The 24385-nt window shown below is 44.7% G+C and overlaps 4 protein-coding genes and 1 long non-coding RNA gene across 6 annotated transcripts; 2 read left to right on the top strand and 3 right to left on the bottom strand.

The window, feature by feature from the left end:
* Positions 1 to 461: 461 nt before the first annotated feature.
* Positions 462 to 1667, bottom strand: LOC117851032 (uncharacterized). Its single transcript, XR_004639425.2, has 2 exons — positions 928 to 1667; positions 462 to 795 (listed from the first exon to the last, which is right to left on the bottom strand). It is a non-coding gene; the product is annotated as an uncharacterized lncRNA (long non-coding RNA).
* Positions 1668 to 4532: 2865 nt separating this feature from the next.
* LOC117848920 (protein DETOXIFICATION 14) lies at positions 4533 to 8097 on the top strand. Its single transcript, XM_034730507.2, has 7 exons — positions 4533 to 4896; positions 5550 to 6094; positions 6183 to 6269; positions 6363 to 6419; positions 6505 to 6743; positions 7467 to 7672; positions 7778 to 8097. Exons 1-7 carry the CDS (start codon positions 4621 to 4623, stop codon positions 7859 to 7861), a joined length of 1494 nt encoding a protein of 497 aa, XP_034586398.1. The 5' UTR covers positions 4533 to 4620; the 3' UTR covers positions 7862 to 8097.
* Positions 8098 to 8628: 531 nt separating this feature from the next.
* LOC117848921 (uncharacterized) lies at positions 8629 to 10323 on the bottom strand. Its single transcript, XM_034730509.2, has 2 exons — positions 9630 to 10323; positions 8629 to 9139 (listed from the first exon to the last, which is right to left on the bottom strand). Exon 1 carries the CDS (start codon positions 10232 to 10234, stop codon positions 9650 to 9652), a length of 585 nt encoding a protein of 194 aa, XP_034586400.1. The 5' UTR covers positions 10235 to 10323; the 3' UTR covers positions 8629 to 9139; positions 9630 to 9649.
* A 213-nt stretch (positions 10324 to 10536) lies between these two features.
* On the bottom strand, positions 10537 to 12582 carry LOC117848922 (uncharacterized). The gene is made up of 4 exons (XM_034730510.2): positions 12400 to 12582; positions 11319 to 11514; positions 11214 to 11233; positions 10537 to 10873 (listed from the first exon to the last, which is right to left on the bottom strand). Exons 1-4 carry the CDS (start codon positions 12486 to 12488, stop codon positions 10843 to 10845), a joined length of 336 nt encoding a protein of 111 aa, XP_034586401.1. The 5' UTR covers positions 12489 to 12582; the 3' UTR covers positions 10537 to 10842.
* Positions 12583 to 18465: 5883 nt separating this feature from the next.
* Positions 18466 to 24021, top strand: LOC117849844 (CDP-diacylglycerol--serine O-phosphatidyltransferase 2). Of its 2 annotated transcripts, none has more exons than XM_034731547.2 (13): positions 18466 to 18716; positions 18864 to 19114; positions 19945 to 20010; positions 20252 to 20311; positions 20670 to 20760; positions 20909 to 20963; positions 21051 to 21130; positions 21236 to 21352; positions 21452 to 21536; positions 22008 to 22087; positions 23132 to 23385; positions 23497 to 23585; positions 23710 to 24021. In XM_034731547.2, exons 2-13 carry the CDS (start codon positions 18972 to 18974, stop codon positions 23835 to 23837), a joined length of 1248 nt encoding a protein of 415 aa, XP_034587438.1. In that variant the 5' UTR covers positions 18466 to 18716; positions 18864 to 18971; the 3' UTR covers positions 23838 to 24021. The 2 variants fall into 2 exon arrangements, with proteins under 2 accessions (XP_034587438.1, XP_034587437.1); XM_034731546.2 differs by having other exon boundaries at positions 18467 to 18716; positions 21996 to 22087.
* Positions 24022 to 24385: the final 364 nt, after the last annotated feature.

Raw genomic sequence — 24385 nt, 5'->3', positions numbered from 1 at the left:
TGGCCGTAGATTGAATCAACCCCTTGTCATGAACATTTGCCCCCGTTTTGTTTTACTCCTGCCTTCAAAATTCGTTTCAGTGTGCAATTTTGCACGATCCTGCGACACAGGAACACCCGCCTACACCTATTTTTACAGAATCTTTTGTGGTGATTTTCCGTGTATGCAAGTTATCCGCAGGTTGTAGTCTGCATTTCAATTTTCAAACAACGATCACCCGGAGAACATCCCCCTTTTTTATATTCTCCGTCCCGCTTATCCGTACGAGATTAAACCTTGGTAGGCTTAGACGCGGATGTACTCCCAGCCTCCTCCAATTTTCGCAAAATCATAAGCGGATTCGTCAGAGAAGAGGATGTTCGAGTTTGAAATGTTCAGCTGCTGCCTGGATTTCTTTTTATTTTTCTTTTTCCTTTTCTTTTTCTTTTGAGACGGAGAGCACAGAGAAACAGAGAAATTGGTTATGATGAGCACAGAGAAACAGAGAAATTGGTTATGATTGGCCCCTTGCAAAAAAAGGAAAAAAAGATAAATTGATTATGATTGGCCCCTTGCAAAAAGAAAAGGAAAACGAATGAAATTATGCATATGCAGCTCGTCTTGTGTTTCTCTGACTACCAGCACTTCTCTGAAGCTTCAGGAAACTGACGGCGCTTTTTTGGAGCGACATGCTTAACTGGCTTCTTCGTTTATTGAGGGTAGCGATCACAGGCAGTCCGCTTTCCCGTCCTGATGCCACCACTTTTCCGCTTTCCTTTTTTGGATCAAACGCACTGCCTGCTCCATCGTTCGTTCCTTGCATTTAGAAAGAAAAAAAAACTTTCATCCAACTGTTACGACAGCTAAGCCATTTCGCAAGAGATCTCCTTGTTCCAAACATGCTTTAACCATCTCAGATCAGCGTGCTTCAAGACTCTATGAGCGCACCTGTAGTTTGTGCCATGACATGGAGAGCACCTGTAGTTTGTGCCATCCAGGATCCGCACGCCCACCAACCATAAGCGCAACGACAGGCAGCATGACGGCATCGGTCCGGAGCCCCATGCCGCCGCGGCGCCGGATGTTCCCTTCCTCCTCGACCGAACAATGCGCCACCTGCTGCGCAAGGATCAACAAGTGATGTGACTGAAGGTGTCCAGACAAAAAGGCATGCCTTTCTTGCGAGCAATGGCTCCGGCGACGAGTTGCTGACGAGGTGCCAAACCAAAAGTAGATCGGCGTGCGATTGGATGCAGGCTGAAGCATGCATCGGCTGCATTGTGCCGGTGTAAGCGTGCAAAAAAAATAAAGAAGGGAACTCCGATGAATTGTGTTCACTTGGAGTTGTAATCACGGTGGGCTGACGCCTACGTAAACCTGTTCGGTTTTGTTTTTATCTGAGTAGCAGAGTTGCACTTGTCTGCAATTCTGAATCTCTTTCTGTTCAGAAGACAAAACCGATCGGCATTTGTTTGTAGGCTGGCTTCTTTGGCAACTGGGGACAGCGACCTACCATAGCCAGCTCGTTATTGGGAACATTGGTGCCAGTTGCCACCGCCGGGCGCCGGCAGTTGCTGCTTGCTACTCTTCCTGTTGTGCACCATGCAGAGACAAACATGCATTCCACTCTACTTCATAAAAAAAAGTTCACGGCTTGTGCATATGCGTCGGCCGCCACTTATTTTCAGACCAGCACGCATTCGCCTGAAGCTTCAGAAATTCGGCCGGCTTCTGTTTGGATCGAAATACCTAAATGACTTATCTTTCTAACGAACCGTCGTCCGTGGATGGATAGCGGCTACAGGCGGTGTGTTCTCCGGAATCCTGGTGGGCGGTGGCACTGCACCGCCGCGCCGGTGGTTGCAGTGACCTTTTTTCGATCTGTGGTGCACAAGAGACGGGCACATGCACGGTTTCCTCTGCTCCTGCTTCGTAGATTTGAGCTTGCAGCAATTCTCCATTATTCTTAATAAACTATAGTATGATCGTAGTTATCCTGTGATCCTGTCTGATAATAATGGGCTAAAACATGGAGAGCACCTGTGGTTTGTCACCCAAGGATCTGCTCGCCTTCGCCACTGCATTCGGTGGCTAACCATAAACCATGAGCTGCGCCACGCCAACACAAGTTGGTGCCGGCGCCACCGCCGCCGCCTGTTTCCTTCTCCTGCACCGAGCAAACCCGTCGTCCGCACACGGATCAAGTGAGTGTCGACTGACGAGGCGAACGGGAAACTTTGTCCAGGGATGGACGAAGGAACAATTCCAACCACGGCTAGCTGACGAGGCGCCCAAGCCAAACAAACAAGATGCCACGGCAGCGTTCCTGCCCGGCCGTCTCTGCTGTACCTCATCAATTTCTCTTTGATTCTTTTCGGATCCAAAAGGCGCAAAAGGATGCATGCATGTGCAGCTCCACTACGAACAATTACCAGAGATTACGTCTAATGCAGTGTACCAGAGATGAGTACAACAACCAATGCAATCTGGCCATATCTAAACAAATCTCTAATCTTGCTGCCTGTCTGTCTGCCCATAAATGTGCTTCTAATATATATAAATGTGTACTCCCTTTGGTTTTTTTACGTGTCATGTCAGGTTTATCCTAAATCAAACTTGTGCCACTTTAACCAAATTTATAGAAAAATCCAACAACATCTATGATACCAAAATTATTTCATTAAATCCACAATAGAATATATTTTGATACTGCATATGTTTAGCAGTATAATGGTTGCTTAATTTTTTTATAAACTTAGTCAAATTGGATGATTTAAGACAAATCTAATGTAACATGAAAAAAAATCGGAAGGAGTACGTACATGGAGAGAAAATTGAGAGTAGAAATGATTTTCACATCCGATCGTCGATAGAGACAAGTAAGAGCAGGCCCAACGCGGTTGCTCCACCGGTGGCTTTGTCAGGCCATGTAGGCTTGGACATCAGCGTGGGCAAAAATTGGGTTCCCCGCGGGTGTCAGAGGTTCCTGCAAAAGCTACAGGTGCTGTTTAGGGGAGTGATGCTTGCATGCGATTGGCTGGTAGGGTGAGTGGTGGGCCTAAGAAGTGAAAAATATAAGATGGCTTCCGTTGGGAGACTTGTGGTCTCAAACAGCTAAACCTACATGTCATGCACCTTTTTATCTGAAGCCAATACTGTTGCATGCTTGCGTTGGGCCTGCTCTAATAAACTAATAATGCATGTCTCGTATCAAGACTTGTGCTCTCGGTTAAGCGATGTGATCTAGATAAGCATATATTACAATGCTGATGATCATATATACGCAGTCTAACTCTACTCACTAATTAATCTCCTATGCCTAAATGCGGTACGTGGTATTGAAAAGGTCTTCCCACGAAGCATGCTTATCCAAAGTGATGGGTCCGTTCGCTTCAGCTTATAAGCCGGCTGAAAAGCTGAAACGGCTGATTTGTTGTGAGAGAAAAACACCGTTTGGTGGCTGATAAACCGGTTGAATAAGCTGAAGCGAACAGGATATCTACAAAACCTTCTTGTACAAACCACAATCCAATAGTTTTAAATTCTCGACCGATTTCTATTTTTCCGTGGCATGTTGACAAATCATTCTTTTATAAATACTCACCGAGTATAAAATAAGAGGAGGCACAGGCTCCCTCCATTTTTATTTATACAGCGCACATGCATATCAAAATTCAAATTTTACAATTTTTGACCAATAATTTAACTATTAATTTTTATTTTTATAATGTATAAATTTGTAATCAAATATACTCTATAATGATTATAAGTTTATAACCATAAACAATATAATATAAAATAAATGAATGGTCAATGTGTTATTCGGAAGACCGTGCTAAGTTATACCATACCAAGTACTCACTAGTAGTAGTTGTAAAGACCAAAATTTTTCTCTAAGACCCCGTTTGGATCTTTGGAATTAAATTTCATTCTAATAATCATACATAAATTAATTAAGCTAATATAGTTGTATGTGGAGTATTTGTATATTATTGTTGACCATATGAGAGAGATACTTATTTGCTGCACTTCTGCTACAGGGAAACGAGTCGAAGAGCGTGCTATAAGTTGCACATTTGAAACATAGCACGAGGATATATAGAATCAATTTCCATCTTCTACCCCCATAAATTTAAGATAGGCATATATCTAAACTTTGGAAAGTTGTGGAATGCGCATTACAAAACAAATAGCCTAGATTCCAATTCTAAAGGGATCCAAACGGTGCCTAAATATATTTTAAATAAAACTTAAATTTTCCTGAAAAAAGATCAGGCCGATATTGTCACGAATAAAGATGTGTGGTTTTGATCAGACTCCAAACTTGATTTCGTTTTGCGAGAAAGAAAAATGCATGTTTCGAAAAAAGAGTCCCGAGGAGATAAATATTCTCTTAAATAATCCTATATTCTGAAACAAAGGCAGGTCCGGTAATTTACTTCATGCCGGATAAAGTTCAAAAGTTATTTTCGTGCATGTATAGAATCCCGTTCCGTTCACCCGCCGCTGACAGCGCTAGTCCGTCCCCATTAAGAAGCCCCCGCCTGGCCAGCATCCAGACGACGCTACATTCGCATACACGAACACGAGTCCTTGAGAGGAAAGAAAGAGAAACGCGGCGAGTCGACAGCGGCGGCCGCCATGGAGGACAGAGCGCCGCTTCTGCTGCCGCAGTACACGTTGCGGGAGGAGAAGTGCGGCGGCGCCGGCACCGGCGACGAGAGGTGGCGGAGGGACCTGGCGCGGGAGGCCGGCAAGGTCGGGTACGTGGCGCTGCCGATGGCGGCCGTGAGCGTGTCGCAGTACGCGGTGCAGGTGGCGTCCAACATGATGGTCGGCCACCTCCCCGGCGTCCTCCCGCTCTCCGCCTCCGCCGTCGCCACCTCCCTCGCCTCTGTCTCCGGCTTCAGCCTCCTCGTACGTTTCACATTAAGCACTCCGTGCCTTTTCATCCGTGCCTAGGACAAGCGTTTTGCTGTTTTTTTTTGCCTGTCATGCGAGTTCATAAATCCTTCAAAATCCGTCGATTGTGATTACAGAATTAAGAACCAAATAAGGGAAGGAACTACAAAATATTGGATTGAGATAGTAGACTGTCTTAGTTATCTTGTAGCACGGTAGGGAACCTTGGAATTGTACTGTGTTTCTCAACATCCAGCATCGTTTAGAAACTGGCATTCAGAATTTCAGAAACAGGCTTAGCTTCTTTGATAAAAAAAATTGCTTCTGTATAGTAGTAAAAGTTACAAGTTTATCTGACTGAATCTATTCAATAGTACACACTGCTACAATCTTAGTTACAAGTTTGCATGCATTGATGGTTAGTCAGTCTTCATGATTTCGTCAACTAGAATAGACTTTTGCAGAATGGTGGTACATAAAACTACTTATGCTTCCTTCAACTTGAAGCATAAGCGTGCTCTAATCCAGCACTCTTGGCTTAAGCTTGCATATTAGCACCTACTCCTACTTAGCATCCCTTCCCCCCTTATACGGCGATCTTCTGATTTAATGAAATTATTGCATATTTTTCTTCCAGTAACTGATCAACTTGTGTACTTCTAAAACAGATTGGAATGGCAAGTGGATTGGAAACACTATGCGGCCAAGCCTATGGCGCAAAACTGTACGACAAATTGGCAATGCACACCTATAGAGCTATAGTCACACTAGTATTTGTGAGCATTCCAATCTCACTCCTGTGGGTATTCATAGGCAAACTCCTCATCCTCATAGGTCAAGACCCCTTGATCTCAAAGGAAGCTGGAAGATATATAGTCTGGTTGATTCCAGGACTGTTTGCATATGCAATCAGCCAGCCTCTCACAAAATTTCTGCAGTCTCAGAGTCTGATAATCCCTATGCTTTGGTCCTCCATTGCAACACTGCTCCTTCACATTCCTCTTTGCTGGTTATTGGTGTTCAAGACCAGTTTGGGGTATATTGGAGCTTCTTTGGCGATAAGCTTATCATATTGGTTAAACGTGATTATGCTTGCTGCGTACATCGGATACTCCAATTCTTGTAAGGAGACCCGTTCACCTCCTACAATTGAGGCCTTCAAAGGAGTTGGTGTATTTCTGCGCCTAGCTCTGCCATCTGCACTGATGTTGTGGTAAATACAATGATGTCCTTAAGCATCTTTGTCTTTTTTATTTAAATTCCAATGTAAGGCTAATGAACTCTCTTTCACAATCTTATAGCTTTGAATGGTGGTCCTTTGAGATCCTGATTCTTCTCTCAGGAATTTTACCGAATCCGGAGTTGCAAACTTCAGTTCTTTCAATCTGGTAAGTATTCTCATATGTATATTAACATGCACTTGCAATACATTGCATTTTTATCAAATTATTTGCATTATTTATTCGCGTGCTCTTCATCAGCCTGACGACTATCACGTTAATGTATACTATACCTTATGGGTTTGGAGCGGCTGCAAGGTAAGAAGAAACTTAATCACTCCTAGCTGCTACTTCATTATCAAGACAATAATAATTAAATTTCTTGGTATTGTCCAATGAGCAGCACTAGGGTAGCAAATGAATTAGGTGGTGGTAACCCTGAAGGAGCTCGATCAGCTGTTCGGGTTGTCATGTGTATTGCAGTGATGGAGGCGGCTATCGTCACAATTATATTGTTGGCATCACAGCACATCTTAGGCTATGCATATAGCAGTGATAAGGAGGTTGTTGCCTATGTCAACGCAATGGTTCCCTTTGTGTGCGTCTCTGTTGCTGCCGACAGCCTGCAAGGAGTTCTATCAGGTCACATCTCTAAACTTTCTTAAGCTGGTTGGTCTGCCTTTTACATCCAAAAGAGTAAAGAAAAGAATATTTTCCTGGTTTTAAAAACTCGAAAACACATCTTCCAAACTATATACCTGTAAAGTTATCAAACAAACTTGCTTTCCGTCTTTACACCAAACTACAACGTCTATTGCCCCTTAATTTGATTTCTATAATTCAATTTGTGTGCTCTTCTCAATTTTGGTAAGAAGCCCTATCAGGTGGCAAGTGACCGTTACTGTTTTATCAGTCATGCCAATGTCATACCAGGTAACGCAGCTTCTGTTCTTAGTTTCTTCCACGGTACTAATGCTATTTCTGTGTTGTGGAAACAAAATTTTGTTACTGGGGGAGTTACTTGTTTATTCCTTCGAAAATGGGCTCTTACGTGAACATGGATGCCGGTGTTTTCATCAACACGCATCTAGCAGAGATGTTACCGTAATCAGGCTCCAAATCACTATGTATGCAAATTACACCTTTCTCCTCACTAGCACATCAGTGTTCCTGTCTGCTGTATGCTTTGGTTCCTTTCTTCTCGTGAAACGTGCTTGGGTACAGGAGCATGTTATTTGAACTTAGAGTTATACAAGCGTGGCTGTCATTTATACTGTTGGATGATTATCAACGCTGAATTTCAGTACAGGTCCTGGCGAGGTGTGTTTATGCTAAATGCTAACACTTCATGTTTTTTATCATCAGGTATTGCCAGAGGATGCGGGTGGCAGCACTTAGGTGCCTATGTTAACCTGGGCTCGTTCTATCTCGTTGGGATTCCAACGGCGCTCTTGCTCGGCTTTGTTCTGAAGATGGAAGGGAAAGGGCTTTGGATGGGCATTTCCTGCGGCTCCATAGTGCAGTTCTTACTCCTCGCCGTCATTACATTCTTCAGCAATTGGCAGAACATGGTTTGTGCTTCCTATGAACCGCTGCAAATCTTGTCTGGATCAACTCTTATACCACACAAACAAATAATTTATAGCCTTCTACTGACCTGCTTCCGCCTTTTCCAGTCTGATAAAGCGAGGGACAGAGTTTTCAGCGATGAGCCGTCAGATAAGGAGCCTTTGGAATCCGGTGGATCGGATTTGCCTTAATTTTTGGCACTAGTCATGAGATCCCTTGACCTGAACGTGAAGAAGCAAACATTTCTTTGTATAGGAGAAACCCCTCTCGAAGAAGGTTTCGCTTCGGAGGGGCTCTGAACTTTATGTACAGGGGATGTGCTGAACGCTGACCACTTTGTGTTTGTAGTTGCTGTTGCTTGTAACTGCGAAAATTGTATCTGAAACACAAGACATATGATGATAAATAGTATTCTCTCCATCCTAAATTGTAGGGTTTTTTAACTTTTCTAAATACGTAGGTTTTGTTATGCATCTCAAAAATTATGTATCTACAAAAGTTAAAACAACTTAAAATTTGAAACAGAGGAAGTAGCAAAGAACTATTCAAAATTTGTTTTGTTTGGTTATCATTCCATTCCGCCGTATCCTGCATGCCGCTCGCAGGCCGGCCCGCGCGCTGCCTCCGCCCGTGCGGCGGCAACGTTGTGGCTGGCTGTCCCTCGAAGCGTTGCATCATTGCATGAGCCGGTGAGCATCAGTCAGTAATATAACACACAAACGCATGACGTTGTCGTCAGAAGTGCCAAACAATAACTTAGAACAGCAGAGTGACACAGCGTAGACAGATTTGTCGATCAAATAGGTCCATTTGGCCCTTGAGTAGTGATCACCTTGGCTGCTTCCAATTTTCTTCACCAGGAGCAGATTTGCGCGCCAACTTATATCAAAAGTAAACATTCTGCTCCAAACGTAACATATTGAATCACCGGCATATGATCAAACCACACAACACAGGATTAAAATCTCAGAAAGAATGTACGGGTTTCAGTTCCAATATTGAGGGTACAATACAGCTCCAAGAAGTACCGAATGTGTTAAATCACGAGCCATAACCATCATCAGTTACATACCAATTCATATGATCAATCATTGCACAAATACAGAGGTCAAACGCTAAACATCTCAGGCTAAGCGCCTCAGCTACAGGCATGACATCAACCAGAATAGAGGCATGCAGAAATATTTGCCAACCAAAAGTAGCATTACACATGCTGTAATACTCCAACTGTTCGTGCTGTTTATCTCAATTTTCAAAGTAATTTATTCCACATCTCTTGCTAGTGATTAGGCTACTCCTCAACAGAATTAGAGGAAACACATGATTTAATGAATAGTTGAAGGCCATTGAGGCTCAAAATTCCAGTTACAGTGCCGAGCCAAGCTGGATGCAGCCATCAACCATGTGAATTGAGCAGCATATGGAGCCGGCCAACATGAAAATCATCTGGTTAAGATTGTCAACAGCACCTGCACATAGCAACAGCAGCTAAGTTGCATGCTAAAGTCACGGTAACTAAGTACCGGTATATCACAAAATTGATTCAACGAAAGAATTACTTCTGGTCAAGATGAAACAGTGTGCTGTAATTCACAGAAAGAAGTGCACAATGTTACCCACATGGGCATCTTTGTCTAAAATCGACAGTATTCTATTACAAATTATAAATGAACTAAGTTACAAGGTCATTTCAACTCGATGATTGCTAATCATCATAGCAAATAGCAATGCACTAGTTTGTTTTTGTCCCACCAGCTCACAACTAATGTCACAATCCCACAACACAATGACTGAGTGGTTGATACAATTTGAAGATCACAACTCATTCGACCAACACACTCGAAATCTATAATAGGACGCCATATAATTTGTCCAACATTTCACTATGCCACTCATGAATCATCCATCCTTGCACTTAAAATTTGATCTGAAATGGAGCATAAATTTGCAGGATCTCACCATTGAATGGCATGTTCCGATCAGTCCATGACAACCTTGGCGCCAACAGCCTTCATCCGCTCGACGATCGCCTCAGCCTCCTCCTTGGATACGCCGCCCTTGATCACCGCAGGCGCCTTCTCCACCAGCTCCTTGGCCTCCTTCAGCCCCAGGTCAGTGAACGACCGGATCTCCTTGATCACCTTGATCTTGCTCGCCGCCTCAAACGCCTCCAGCCGCAGCTCGAAGACCGTCTTCTCCGCTGCCGCAGCAGCCTTCTCCCCCGCCGCGCCGGCCGTGGCGGCGGCGCCGCCGCCGAGCCCTGCGGCGGAGTTGAGGATGGCGATTGGGGGTGCAGAGGGGATGTTGAGGCGGCGAAGAAGGAGAGAGGAGAGAGCTGCGGACTCTGCGAGGGTGAGGAAGGAGACGTCCTCGACGAGGCGCCACACCCGGTCGGACGGAGGCGGCCGGGACGGGGAGGACGGGTCAAAGGTGGATGGGTCGTAGTCGGTGGGAAGCTTGCGGACGTCGATAAGCTCCTCGGCCGAGGTGGTGGAGAATGCCGCGGAGAGGCGCTGGCGGCGGAGAAAGAGTCGGTGGCCGGAGCGGAGCATGGTGGAGGCCATGGCGGCGAGGCTAGGGTTCTGGCTGCGGGATGCGGCGCTCCATGGAGTTGGGTTTTGGAAGAAGATGCGTTTGGAAGTTTTTGGATCCGGGCAAGGCCCGTGTAGTAAATTCGGCCCATTATGCCGCATTACTGGAGTTGATGAATTCATTTCTATCTGGAAATAGATGGAGAATTCACAGCCGCAAAGGGACAAGTCAGTTTGAACTATTTTAGACGGTGTGTATTCCATGCATAGCAAACATCAAAACACAAATCTTACCGAGGATAATGCATAAACGATTAATACATTTCGCATGATAATAATGCCATAACGATGAAAATTTGATTGCCCATCGAACAAGGTTTATATCCACATCAGTTTCAGTACCATCTGGAAATGACAAATGACAATTGCTACAAATCATCCAAGAAAATAATTGCTAGATCAGTTCTGTGGTTTGCTAAAGTACAGCTCTACACCGACAAAGCTGATGTACAGGTCCCACTCAAGATCATATCAATTACCAATACAAAAATTGAGTACATAATGAGCTCATGGCATGTGCGATGTCAGGAGAAATCCCACGTCTGCTTTCAATCTTTCGAGAGCAGCTCTTTCTATGTCCATCAGAAGATGTGAACAATGTCATAAGCAAATCTGTATCTTGTCAAGGATGAACTCAATCAAAAAAAGAACTCAAACTAAAACAGTTGGAAACAGACCAGGGAAAGACACATAAAGAGGTTCGCAAGTAGGAAAATAAGCTGCAGGTGCAGGAATTCTTTTTGGTGATTGTCTAAAATATGGAATTTTCATTCCTTTTCCAGCTTGACAAACGCAGATAAAATATTAATGTTGCTCAATATTCAGCCATTAGATTCTGAATATATCAGTTTACCATCCCAGGTATTTAATAATTCAGCTTATTTAACAATCTAATAAGCACGTGAAGAAAAAATATATTGTGAACAAGAATGTTTATATCATCAAAGGATACGACCAAAACAGCACGAAGGACTGCAAAATAAAATACATAACATTAGAACATCATTAAACAGCATGATAAGCAACAGAATATCAACATGACAGCAAAAAAGCTTACCATAAGGCTGCCAAAAACTCCTTCAATTAAAATCCTGTTCCAACTATCGAAGTATGTCTGGACTGAAAACTTTGACTTAGCTAAAAGCCCAATAGATGCAACCATCATTATCAGAAAGTAGAAAACAAATCCCATCAGGCCTGTGAATCCCCATATTCCAGCAACAACCCCACCAATGATCGACAGGAATGTTCGACTGTAACATAAAAAAGACCTCATGTTTAGGACAACCATCATTTGGAAAAAAAAATAGCAAATCAGTCGAGTATCTTCAACTAGAAAGGCCCTACTGAAGAATTAAAAGGGAAAATTGAAGAGTATGTCATGCAGAAAATACTCTTCATGACTTTTACATTGTGCCTGAAGCCTGTTTAAGGAATAATGCATACATGTTCAACCAAGAACCAACTTAGTTGATTCTATTCCACACAAGTGTAAAATATGCCCTGCATCATACCATGTTAAAGAACATAAAGCTGGAGCTTATGGCCAAGCATAAGAATAATACCACAACACCTATTGCGTAACAGATATTCCCAGTGAATCTAAGGCCTACGGTTAATTGTAAACCTAGAAAAAGGTTTTGGCGAATGATTGATGATAGATAAATATGTAAGATTACTGCAATTTCATTATTCGTCAAGCATTGTGGAAATCAAACCCCTATTCCTAGCAATATGGCTTTATAACATAGCAGGAAGAAGAAAAGTAGATCCAGTTAATTCAATGTAGCAGATTCAACCAGGCAGCTATAAAAAGCACCAATTCACCGGTCATAAAATTGTTGTATAGTCTATAAATAGGATGACTGCAACTTCACATCACAATTGTAAGAGAATATGTTTCCAGTAATCATCAACTCATAGCTCCCTATTCCTCTCTGATCGACATTTGAACACTCTACTGTGCAAGTTTTACTAGCAGACTCCAATTCGCGGAGTACATAAATTACCAAGTGGTTTAGAATACGTAATCCAATAGATCTCGCTAAATCCAGATCAAACCTAACACTAAATTGAGCGCACCTCCAGATCGGATCGAGCGCGTGGGGAGGAAGCGGGAGGAAGAGAGAGACAAAGACCTGTAGTAGATGGACTTGACGTTGCTCGTGAGGTTCTCCGCCTGGAGGATCGGAACATCGTCGGAGGAGACGCCGCCGGCCGCCGCCATCGCGGGTGACAAGTTTTTCGCGTGAGATTCGGTGGCGGAGGTAGGAGGGGGCAGAGATTTCGATTTGGGCGGCTCGACTCTCCACGGGGATGTGTTGATGACTATTTTACATACACGCCCCTGAGTTCATTATGTTTTACACCCGGAGTATAGAAAGAAAGAAACTAGGGGTGCGTTTGGTTCCAAGGACGAAGTGGGACGGGACGGGACGATCCCACTTCGTCCCACGTTTGGTTGAGAAACATGTGGGACGGGGACATCCCTGGGAGGGAATATACCCTCCAGATGCGGGACGTCCCCGTCCCACCAAAAGTGGCGGACGGGGTCATCCCCCGTTCCCCCGTTCACGCCGTTGGAAGAAGGCGGCGGACCGGCGCCGGCTTGGAGGGGTGGAGCAGAGGCGGCGGCGGGGTGGAGCAGGGGCGGCGGCGGCCCTGCGGCGGCGGGGTGGAGTCCGCGGCTGGGGCCCTCGGCCGGTGGGGGCGAGCTCCCCAGGCGGCGCGGCTGGGGCGCGACGTCGGCGGGGTGGAGCAAGGGAGCAAGGGAGGCGGGTGGAGCAGGGGCGGCGTCAGCCCTGCGGCGGCGGGGTGGAATCCGCGGCTGGGGCCCTCGGCCGGCGGGGGCGAGCTCCCCGGGCGGCGCGGCCGGGGCGCGACGTCGGCGGCATGGAGCAGGGGAGGCGGGGTGGAGCAGGGGCGGCGGCGGCGGCGGCCCTGGGGCGGCTGGGGCCCTCGGCCGGTGGGGGCGAGCGCCCTGGGCGGCGCGGTCGGGGCCCGACGTCGGCGGGGGCGAGGTCCCGAGCTGCGGGAGAGGACTGGAGGAGGCCGGCGGGAGAAGATAAGGAGAAGATAAGGCCGGCGGGAGGAAGAAGAAGACGTTGTTAGTATGACGAGTGGGCCCCACAAACGGTGTCTAACGGAAGGAGAAAACGGTGCTCATCCCGTCTGTCGCAATCTCTCCAACCAAACAAAAAATTGGGACGACCCCATCCCATTCAACCAAACAAGAAATGGGATCATCCCATCCCGAAAAACTGGGACGGGACCGTCCCGTTCTACATTATCTCCCAACCAAACGCACCCTAGGAGCCTGCTTGATTGGCTTCCAATATTTACCAAGCCAAAATGAGAGCAAGTCCATAAATTTTGGCACTTGTTTGGTTGACACCCAATCAAACGATGTCCTAAAGATCTTGCCTAGATTTTGGCACAAAAGTTTTGTCATGCCCATATTTTGGCATACCCCAGATTTGGCTCGGCAAATTTTGATGTCAAACCAATCAGACTCCGCTTTATTTCCGTGAAAACAAAGCAAAGCTTGGTACGTATTCGAAGCGCGCCCACTAGAGTTCATTCTAGGCACAAAAATTCTAACCTTTGCCTATTTCACGCCCCACTGATGTAGCACAATCGCTAGACATGGTTTTAATAGTAGAATTTATAGTGTGCTCTGAAGAAGTAGCATTGTTGCATCCCATTTGCCCATTTTATGCTTCCAAACCTGACGGTTCCTACCTTGGGAGGTCGATGACAAAGCATCCATCTCCACTTGCCCACCAGGAAGTAGGCATAGTGGTTGTTTCAGCCTGGTCATTGGTTCTTTCATACCTGATCCAGGTCCGACAATTGCCCGTGTGCGCACAGAAGTCGCCAGCTCTTCAATGTGTCCACAAGTCTCCTCACCCGGAGTAGCATAATAGAAATTTCTCGTAGTCTACGCGATCCGCGTGGAAGAAGATTTGAAATTTGGCTTTTCTTCTGATGAGAATAAATTTTACCAGCGGTCCTCAAGTTTATCCCGAATTCTCATTCCGATCCTGGTACTCTCAACATAAGGATCCTTAAACTTGTATCGAGCTCTCTGATCCTTAAATTTATCCTGAGTTCTCATCCCGATCCCGGTACTCTTAAAATGCACATGACGGTCCTTAAACTTGTTCCATGCTCTTATACCAGTCCTTAACTTGTCCTTCACTCTCATCCAGGTCCATATACTTTTAAAATGTGTATTTTGTATTTAGAAAAAAACTTTTATGAATTTTAGGATTTCAAACAAGGTTTGAATCCACTCAAAGTTGATCCAAAAATTAAGGAGAAATCATCACAAATTGAGTGTGAAATATAAAAATCTCCAAATAACCTAGATTCAAATTATTTTTTGTGATTTTCTCAAAAAAATTAGAACAAAAGTTAAATGGTTTTCATATTCATTTTAATCTCAAAAATAAAATTAATTATTAAATAAATATGTTAAAATAATAACTCTAAAAATCATTAAATATTGTATCCAAGATTATTGGTCACTGTAATGATTTCCTAATGAACGTTTTTATCAATTTTGAGTGGGATTAGAACTTGATTTGAAATCCTAAAAAGATAGAAACAATACACACCAATTATTTTCTAAATGGGACTGTGGGACAAGTTTAAGGACTCATGTGCATTTTGATAGTAACGGGACCGGGATGAGAACTCGGGGTAAGTTTAAGGACCGGAACGAGAGCTCAGGGCAAGTTTAATGACCGCCAATAAAATTACTCTAATGAGAATATCTTGAGCAGCTTGTATTTGGTTATTCTATGAAGGAAAGATATTTAGTTAGTTGCATGGGTGGATATATTAATTTTAAATTGTTTGGTTAGTTGTATGGATGGATGCAAGTGAACCTTCACATGAGACTGACGTTTGGATTTTAAGAAAATGCAACTGAGGCTGTACAAGTGGAGATAGTTGATATGGACATATTCATAGAGCTAGGACCAGGACACATTTTTTCATCCACGTATGCATAGAAACAATTCTTGTTTCGGTGATTTTACACGAATTCATAGATGCAAAATGAGCTTAAATGTAGAGTGACGTGCGTGTATTATAGGGGTAAATGTGCGTGAGTATTTACAAGTGTCTTCATATGTAACGTGTTTCAGAAAAAAACACACTTAGGTGACCAATAATTTTAGCGACGCCTTTAGTCTGTCCCACGCTTAATTGGGACCAAGAGGCATCATTCATTGCTCACAACTGGCGCAGCTCAGATCCTAAGCCTGATAAATGATGGCCTGATCGAGGATTCTTCTCTCTCTGTTTTTCCTGACGACGAAGCTTCTGCTGTTTCGGCAAACCGTCGTCCAGCGAGCGAGCGAGCGAGCGCGCATGATTCAGACGTGGTCCTCGGCCCGTAGCTCCTTTGCCCCGATTTGGCCCCGATTCCGTGCTGTTTTCGCGTCATGGGCGTGAAAGTCCTCTATGTGGGCATCCTCCATTCCCAAAGGACCTGATTCATTGCGTGCTAGTGCCGTGGTCCAAATCCGATGGGTTCTTAACCGTCATGTGCTAATGCCGTGTCGAATCCTTGGTGTAATCAAACGCACGAGGTTGTGAGCTGTGACATGTACTGTGCATATGCTATTTGGTCTGCACACGAATAATGGGTCGAGGACCATACTTCAACAAATGATTTGATGCCTTCCAATTGAATTTTGGGTACAATTTATGAAGGAAAAACTGCAATTTAATATTTTTGTGATGCTACATGAGTGTCTTCTCCCTTATCATAAATCTACTCTTTTTGTGAAATTATACAAATATACTCCCTTCATTATAAATTGTAGATTGTTTTAGCTTTTCTATATTCATAAATTTTGCTAGGTATCTAGAAATACAGTATATTTAGATGTATAGCAAAAAATTATATATTTAGAAAAGGTAAAACAACCTATAATTTGTGAAGGATGGAGTACTTGGGTGTATTTTTTCAGAAATCATAAAAAGCTTAGTGATACTTGTATTCGAAACTGATTTTAGTGAGGGTCATTAATTGTGCCAATCAAATCAAGAGAATAAAGTTTAGTGATACTTGCATTCCAAACTGACTTTAGTGAGAGATCACTAATTGCGTAAATCATACCAAGAGCTGAACCGGTTATTAATCGCGCCAATCAAAAGCTGGTGTGACTACTTTTAGTTATTGGGAAAGATTTATTGGGAGACTGATGGAGATACTCTTACATAAGATCTTCCTTATATGTTTAATTTATCATAAAATTTTTTAAAAAAATTATATTTAGGGATGGGCGGAGTATATTCTTTTTCTAAAAAATACAGGGCGGAGTATATTTCAAATTGTGTTGAATTTATTCAACTGACTCTACTTTACCAGCTCTGAGCCAGAAGATGAGTTTCTGGTTTGAACTTTGGCATCAGCTTCTCTGGTTCCACGTAAAACAATGCGGTGTCCCTTTATACTTTGCCGAAGAGTGGAATCTTTAGACGATAATATCAAGAATCTGATGCCAAAGCAACGAGGAATATCCTCCCGGCTATGTAATCACGGAGGAACCAAAACCATGTGTTCCGAGTGATCGGGGCCAGAGCTTTACCGACGTATCTATCCGGCCGAAATAAATATCAGACCGTGTATATTTGCTTGTTGTAAGACAAGACCTAATTTGACCAGATCATGCAATCTTTTAAAAATATATACTGCTCGAGCTTGAGAGCTCCTCCAAACTCTTACCAAAACTGCGCGTTTAAACTCAGCTGGATTTGAACTTGTGCCTGAGATCATCGTTTCCATGCAAAACAGCTGAATTTGTACTTGTCTGAGATCATCCGGCCGGACCAGAGTTCTCCTGCTCCTCAGGCTTCAGGAACAGTGAAACCTCCGTTCCTGTTACTACCAACGGCAAACAGGCGGCCGCAACAAAAGAAACACCGGAAGAAAGCGCTCGGCGGCACGGCCCTGTTAGGTGAGGTGACCCGACCATCGAATGTCTGCTGGGCTCGGCCGTCGCGCCGGGTCATGCTCGCACTCGCACGGCCGGGGCCGGGAGATGGGAGCTTCCGCTCGTACACGCGCGGGGGCAAGGCGACAAGCGCACCGCTGGCGTACGATCCGCATCCCGCGCGATCGTGGCCGTGCAGTCAACCCCGCACGCTCGCCCCGCCAGCGAGGGCTTTCTCCTCCCTCCTTTCGGCGCGGCGGCCGGCCACTGGCGCGCGGGCCCGGGGGGCAAGCGGACAAGGCCGCACGGGCTGAGAGGGGGGCGTCCGGGTCTCGGTCTCGCTCGGGCCTCGCCCCGTCGTCGTCGTCGTGGAGCGAGCTCTCTGCTTGCTCTGTTCTTACCCGCAGGTAAATTATCGGCGCGGTGCCTTCCTGCTTTCGACGACTTTGACTTTACTTTTCAGGTGTACCCAACATTCACCGTCAGCGCACAATATGTCCTGTTCTCTTTTCAGAAAAAAAAATGTTTTGGAAGTATGCTAAACTAAAAATATGCCAAATCAAACATGCAATGTCAGATTTCATCACCAACAACCGGCCGAAAACTGAAGAGGCAAAAGCATGCAGGCACAACAGACGGGTTAGCGCACATCATCACCCGAGCAGTAACAGCTCGATGGTTTTACGGGTTCATTCCACGGAACACGGGTGGCATACTGGCATAGTTTTTGATTACCCACCGGCCGCCGCAGCGCAGACGGCAGACCCGTCCTCCCAAATACGTGAACCGCAAGCCACTTGGTGCACGGCCGCCCGATCGGGCTGGATTTCAGAGAGAAAGCGCACAAATACTAAGGAACAAAAGTAGTTGGAGGCCTCGGCGAATAATAGTACCCGCCCTACCCGGGGGCGCCAGCGCCAGCCCCCCCGAAGCCCGGGGACCCTGCCAGAGCGTCCGGGGCGCACACGCATGGGGCACCACCCCTCCCCCAGCGGCCGCGCGGCTGCCTCCGCTTCGGCGGTGCCGGCGCGCCGTGCCGCCGGTTCCCGAGCCCCCCGGGCCGATCGCCGGGCATGCGGGCGCTGGGAACCCTCCGGCTCCGGCCTGGCTTTGGACGCGTCGCGTTTCGTGGAGAGGCTGGCCGGCACGCGCAAAAACCACGGAACCGAGTCGAAAACAAACTAACGGAAGCCCATCGCGTCGCCCTCTCCCCTCCCTCCTCTCTTTTAAAGACGCGGCGACCGCCACCCTCCCTCGCCTTGTCTGTTCTTTCACCTCTCGTCGCCCGCCCGCCTCCCCTCTCATCTCGTCCCACCTCCCCTCTCCAATTCCCTGCTCGCCGCGGCGTGCGTCCCGCGCCGTCGATTTGCGTTTCCATTATGGTATCTCTATCTCGTCGGATCGCGTAGGGCAACAACAGCAACAGCCGCACGTACGGCTAGGATACGCTTTCCAACCCCCGAATTCGTCGCGGCTTCTCGGCTCCTCCCTCCTCGGGGGCGGCGGTATGTGGCGTCATCTTGCATGTGGAATCGCCTGCGCTTCTCGCGTTTTTTCTTATCTTTCTTTTTTTATCGCCCGGGTGCAAACGGCAATCCGTGCCTGTTGACTCGGTGCTTCTGCGGCGGCCTGGTAATTTTGGCGGTTTGCAGGGCCTTCCTCCCTGACAGGCGTTGGCTCCGGCGGTTTCTGCTGGTCGCAGAGGCTCAGGAGGCGGCTCGCGGCTGTTTCCTCCTGACTCGGCTTGAAGAAGACGCGCCATGGAGGCGAAGCAGCGGGCGCGCCACGGCGAGGAGAGGAGGCCGCCGGCGGCGGCCGATGGCGAGGAGTACGACCCGTGGACGGCGTGGCTCTACAAGCCGCACACCATCTCGGTGCTCCTCGTCGGCGCCTGCCTTCTCATGTAAGCGCCCTCCAATTCTCCTCCTCCTCCTCCCTTCCTCGCGCACCGGGAGAGCCTTGTTTCGTTTGGCCTTTGCCTACTACCACCGCGGTCGTACTGCCCCGCTTGATGGCGGAATTTTTACGGGTGCGAAAAGGCCTGTGCTTGGGGAAGTACAAGAGCTGCCAGGGATACCAGGTGCTGCAACAGTGTCAGAGTTGAAAGGCGGTCATGTACTCTTGTGGCTTTGTTTTATTTTTCCTTTCCCCAAAAGGAGTCTTTTGGTTGGAATTTAGTGAATTTGCGCGAAAGGATCGAGCTTCTGAATAATTGGAGCATGATCGATGGGTTGCCGCGTCAAATACGAGTGGCTGTGGAGAACCACAGTCCTGCTCAAGTATCTCATGCCAAAGCTGTTCTGAAACTTTCCAGCAAATGGAGTTGTCTGAATTTTGCTCGAAAAGGTTGTCTTAAACATTAGTACTTTCCGTAGGCACTCAAGTGAGTGCAAAATGAGAGGATTTATTTCTAGTAGTAAGATAAATAATCATACTCGTCGAGAGTTTTCTTACTGCCCCCTGAAAAAAAAAAGAGTTGCCACTTCATGTTCATGTGAGGAAGAATAAGTACCAATTAAGCTTGGACCTAAATCTGAGGTACAACCATTAACTGTCCAACCCGAGTCCCAAGTTATCCCAGAGACGTGCCACACGGGAAATGCAATTCATGAGTGACTTGTAGGCTGTCGAGCGGTGGATACGATACCAAACCGTACAATGGGGCATCCTCCTTTCAACTTTCTCGTGGTGCCATCTCATCTGACCTCAGGTTCAATTGTTCTTCCCTTTCAGCTGGGCAAGTGGAGCACTTGATCCTGAAGGCGCTGCTGCTCACAGTAGCGTGACATCAATCAAGAGGTATGGCTGAATCATCTCAAGATTAAATTATTACCTTGTTTAGGCAGCACTGAACTTTCAAAAGTAGAAATAAAAGAAGAAGCAGGCTACTTTTCCTCCATTCCAAACGGAAAAGATAATCAGGCCACTATTCCGTTCGGATGCTGCATTTTGGACTCGAGCTGTTTTACCTCACAGCACTGCACAATGATTGGAGAGAGTGGGTGATGCTGACTCATCTTCCCTTACTGAAACTTTCCAGGGGTGTCTGGGCTATGATTGCAGTCTTCCTTGCCTACTGCACACTTCAGGCACCTTCAACGTGAGTAAATTTTCCTTCTTTTTAAATGGAAATCAAACACTGGGGCTTTATAAGTGCAGCGCTTCGTTTGTCATGTTGCTCTCATGCCACAGTAGTGTAGTGCATATTGTGGATCAGGCTGTTTGAAGTGGCAGTAGACAAATTACCAGAGGGACACGGTGGCAAGGGCATCTTTACTGTGTTTCTGTACTTGCTGGCTGCTGCAAGATTTCTGTTCCTTATCACCCTGACCTCGCAATATTGCATTCCAATCCATAGCCAATTTTCAGCTCCCATAAATCCGTTGTGCATCAATATAGGTCAATGTGCTGACATTTTTGGACGATACTGATTCAGTGCCCTGGCAATTTTGTCACAGGATACTTATTAGGCCCCATCCTGCTGTCTGGCGCCTAGTGCATGGACTGGCTATCGTTTACCTCGTTGCTCTTACCTTTCTTCTTTTCCAGGTTATCTACATATGCGGTTCAGTTGGATAACTATTCTGTTGGCATCCTTTTCTTATTGTCCAAATGAATTGATTAATTTGAGCACTTCAGCATGAAGGGCATCTTGGCTAACTAATCTCCGGCTCTTGTTTGCCGCTGAATTTTCCAGAATCGTGACGATGCTCGCCAGTTCATGAAACAACTTCACCCTGATCTTGGAGTCGGTAAAATCTCTGGTTAAATTCACAGGAGATATAAGATTTTTTTTTAAAAAAAGTGCTGGTAATAAATGTTAACCTTTACAAATGCAGAATTGCCGGAGAGATCTTATGGAGCTGATTGCCGTCTGTATGTTCCAGAAAACCCTAAAAACAAGTTCATAAATATTTATGTATGATTTTCCATATGAACTTTCCTATTCTGTGAAGACGCACATGCTTTGGTCATCATATTGTTGCTATTACTCTATTAAGCTAGACTGTCTGATCTATTATAGGAGACATTGTTTGATGAATTTGTTGTTGCCCATATCCTTGGGTGGTGGGGCAAAGCTGTAATGATACGGAATCAACTTCTCCTTTGGGTCTTGTCGATTGGCTTTGAGCTTATGGAGGTTAGATCTGGGTGCTCTATTGGAAAGGAATTTATAAGTTATCTTTTCATTCCTGTCGTCTCTTTGACAAGGAAGTATGCTTACTATGACATTTTGCAGCTAACGTTCAGACATATGTTGCCAAACTTTAATGAGTGCTGGTGGGATAGCATTATTTTGGATATCTTGATCTGCAATTGGTTTGGTGAGACATCTGAAGATAGTTAATGTTCATGTTTCGTACTTTTGGTTACCTTACTGATATTATTGTGATCTGCTGTTGATCAGTAAGCTAGAAGTAATAAGCACATTAAAGTAATTGATATGTTCTCCGTTTGAATGATTTTATACAGTTTCTTTGCATTGGATCCTATCAACTGCAACTTGATAATTTTTAAAAATTAGTGATGCATCCATAAGTCAAGAAGGAAACAAAAACTAGTGCATGTCTGGCATACTTCTGACATTGTGTTATTTGACTAGAATATTTAATGTTATGTCACTTGATTCCCAGAAAGTAAGCATTCTATTGAACAAATCAACATCTTAAGCATGTTGAATTCTCATGGCCTTGGGAACCTAAGAAAACTTGATGAAACATTTCTGATATTATTTGGCGATGAGAATTATATGTTTTCAACTGAAATGCTGCTAATTGATCCAGGTATTTGGGCAGGAATGCACACAGTCCGTTACTTTGATGGCAAAACATATGAATGGGTTGGACTGAGCCGCCAGCCAAGCATCATGGGTAAGGTATGTTCACTGAAAATACATTAGCAGGCAAATAGTTTCTCCATCTTATAGCTGGGTAGTTTTGTCATAATTGTATAGTTGTAGTGTTGTACAGATAATGCCTTTGTTCCCAATAGGTGTTCTTTTATGCATTGAATCAAACTTCAAAACTTTGTATGGAAAAAATACTTTGTTTATGTATTTTCCAAATAGTTTCAAGAATGCACCAATACTTGTTTTAGAGACTGCTGTAGTGCTGGTGTCTGAAACAACTAAAATAGAAAACAATACCCTACCCACCCACACACACATAGCACTTTTACCACCATGGCCCAAAGTCTCAGATCCTCTGTACTTGTTAAGTTCCCCTTGGATCTTGCTTTTTTTTTTCATACGGATTACACACCATGGACACTGCTCTGAGTTAGGACAGCGCCTTGCCAAAGGATAGTCCAAGACAAGTGACTCCAAAGCAAAGCAGTTTACTGAGCAAAAGTAAATTGCTTTGACTTTTTGCATGTGAGATGCCAGACAACATGTGAGGTTTTCCCAGTGGGCCTGTTTTACATTTCTGTTGCGCTGTCCAAATCTGCCCTTTGTCATTATTGAGCCCTGAGTTTCTCCACAATTCCTTTTTTTTTTTCATACAGTTGTGCATTCACTGTTATCTTATAAACTGTATCCACATGTGAATAGTCTCATCTGTTTCAGACAACCAAACCTTGTAAATCAGGCTTGCCCATATGTTGTCATAGGGCCAACACAAGTTGTGGCCATTATTGAGTTTGATTCATGAAACTTTTTCTATCATAGCCTAAGAAATATAACATCAAAGATTCTAAAAAAATTGTTTCAGAACAAATAGTTCTAACTGAGTGATGACATAAAAACACGACCTAGAATATGTAAGTTATGTTGTTACTCCTGTGAAGTACAAATTACATTGACATTAGCAAGTTTTTCCCTGACGAACTCATTATCAAGTTGAGAACTCTTGGTTTGAATTGATCTAGAATTTGAGCATCAGCTGTGCAGATTAATTTAATCTCTTCACTTGTCTTGCAGGTGAAAAGATCACTAAGTCAGTTCACCCCTGCACAATGGGATAAGGATCAGTGGTATCCTTTCATGGGACCACTGCGATTCATCCAAGTGCTATTCCTCTGCGTCGTCTTCATGACTGTGGAGCTTAACACGTTCTTTCTCAAATTTTGTCTATGGATTCCTCCAAGGAATCCCTTGGTCGTGTACAGATTGATCCTCTGGTGGTTGATTGCCATCCCAACCATCCGCGAGTATAACTCCTACTTACAAGACAGGTTAGACTAACAGTGTCATTCATTTGTTAGCAACAGACAAACAGTGTGCATGAATAGATTGCGCTTCCTTGATGGATAATTGATGATTGGCCATGGTTTTGATCATCACAGCAAACCAGTGAAGAAGGTTGGAGCCTTTTGTTGGCTTTCTCTGGCTATTTGCATAGTGGAGTTGCTTATCTGCATGAAGTTTGGGCATGGTGAGCTTCCTCTTTTCAATTTTCATGTCAGATATAGCACCAGCAGTTTCAGTGTATGATAAGAACTATAGCTGTAAGGCTATGTTTTGCAAACTGTTTACCTGACATTCAGCAATCTGAGCAGGGCTATTTCATGACCCAATGCCTTCCTGGTTGATCATCTTTTGGAGCTCAGTGGGGATTGCGCTTGTGATTTTCTTGCTTGCATGGTCATGGAGGAATCACCAAAAATTTCGGAGAAAGCAGCTATGATAGATATGATATATTGCAGTAATTTATCTCGGACACTTTCAAACTTGCTTCTTCTTCTTTGGATACAGGCGCTGTACATATGTGTATGTGATGGAACTAGATGTTTGGATCCATGGTCGGATGTTTGAATACCAATTAGAAGGACTAAACTAATTATAAAATTAATTACATAAGTCGTGACTAATTCGCGAGACGAATCTATTAAGTCTAATTAGTCATAATTATAAAACTAATTGCATAAGTCGTGACTAATTCGCGAGACGAATTTATTAAGTCTAATTAGTCACGACTTATGCAATTGATTTTGTAATTAATCTATATTTAATACTTCTAATTAGTATCTAAACATTCAATGAAGAGAAAAGAAATGGAGGTACGGGCTTCTGATCCTAGCCATTGCTTGTCAATTGGATGGCTCAAATACCCCTACCGCTTAACTTGCACGATCTGTCTCTGGTGCTGGATTGACTTCTCACTTTACAAAAAAAAGAAAAATTGGTTCTCAGTTTTCGAAAACAAGGTTGCAGGTTGCAGTAACATAAGATAAG

This window comes from Setaria viridis, chromosome 3 (genome assembly GCF_005286985.2).
Source record: "Setaria viridis chromosome 3, Setaria_viridis_v4.0, whole genome shotgun sequence".
In the NCBI taxonomy this organism is placed as follows: domain Eukaryota; kingdom Viridiplantae; phylum Streptophyta; class Magnoliopsida; order Poales; family Poaceae; genus Setaria; species Setaria viridis.
The sequence above is the reverse complement of the archived record's forward strand: the minus strand, read 5'-3'. Positions and strand labels throughout refer to the sequence as shown.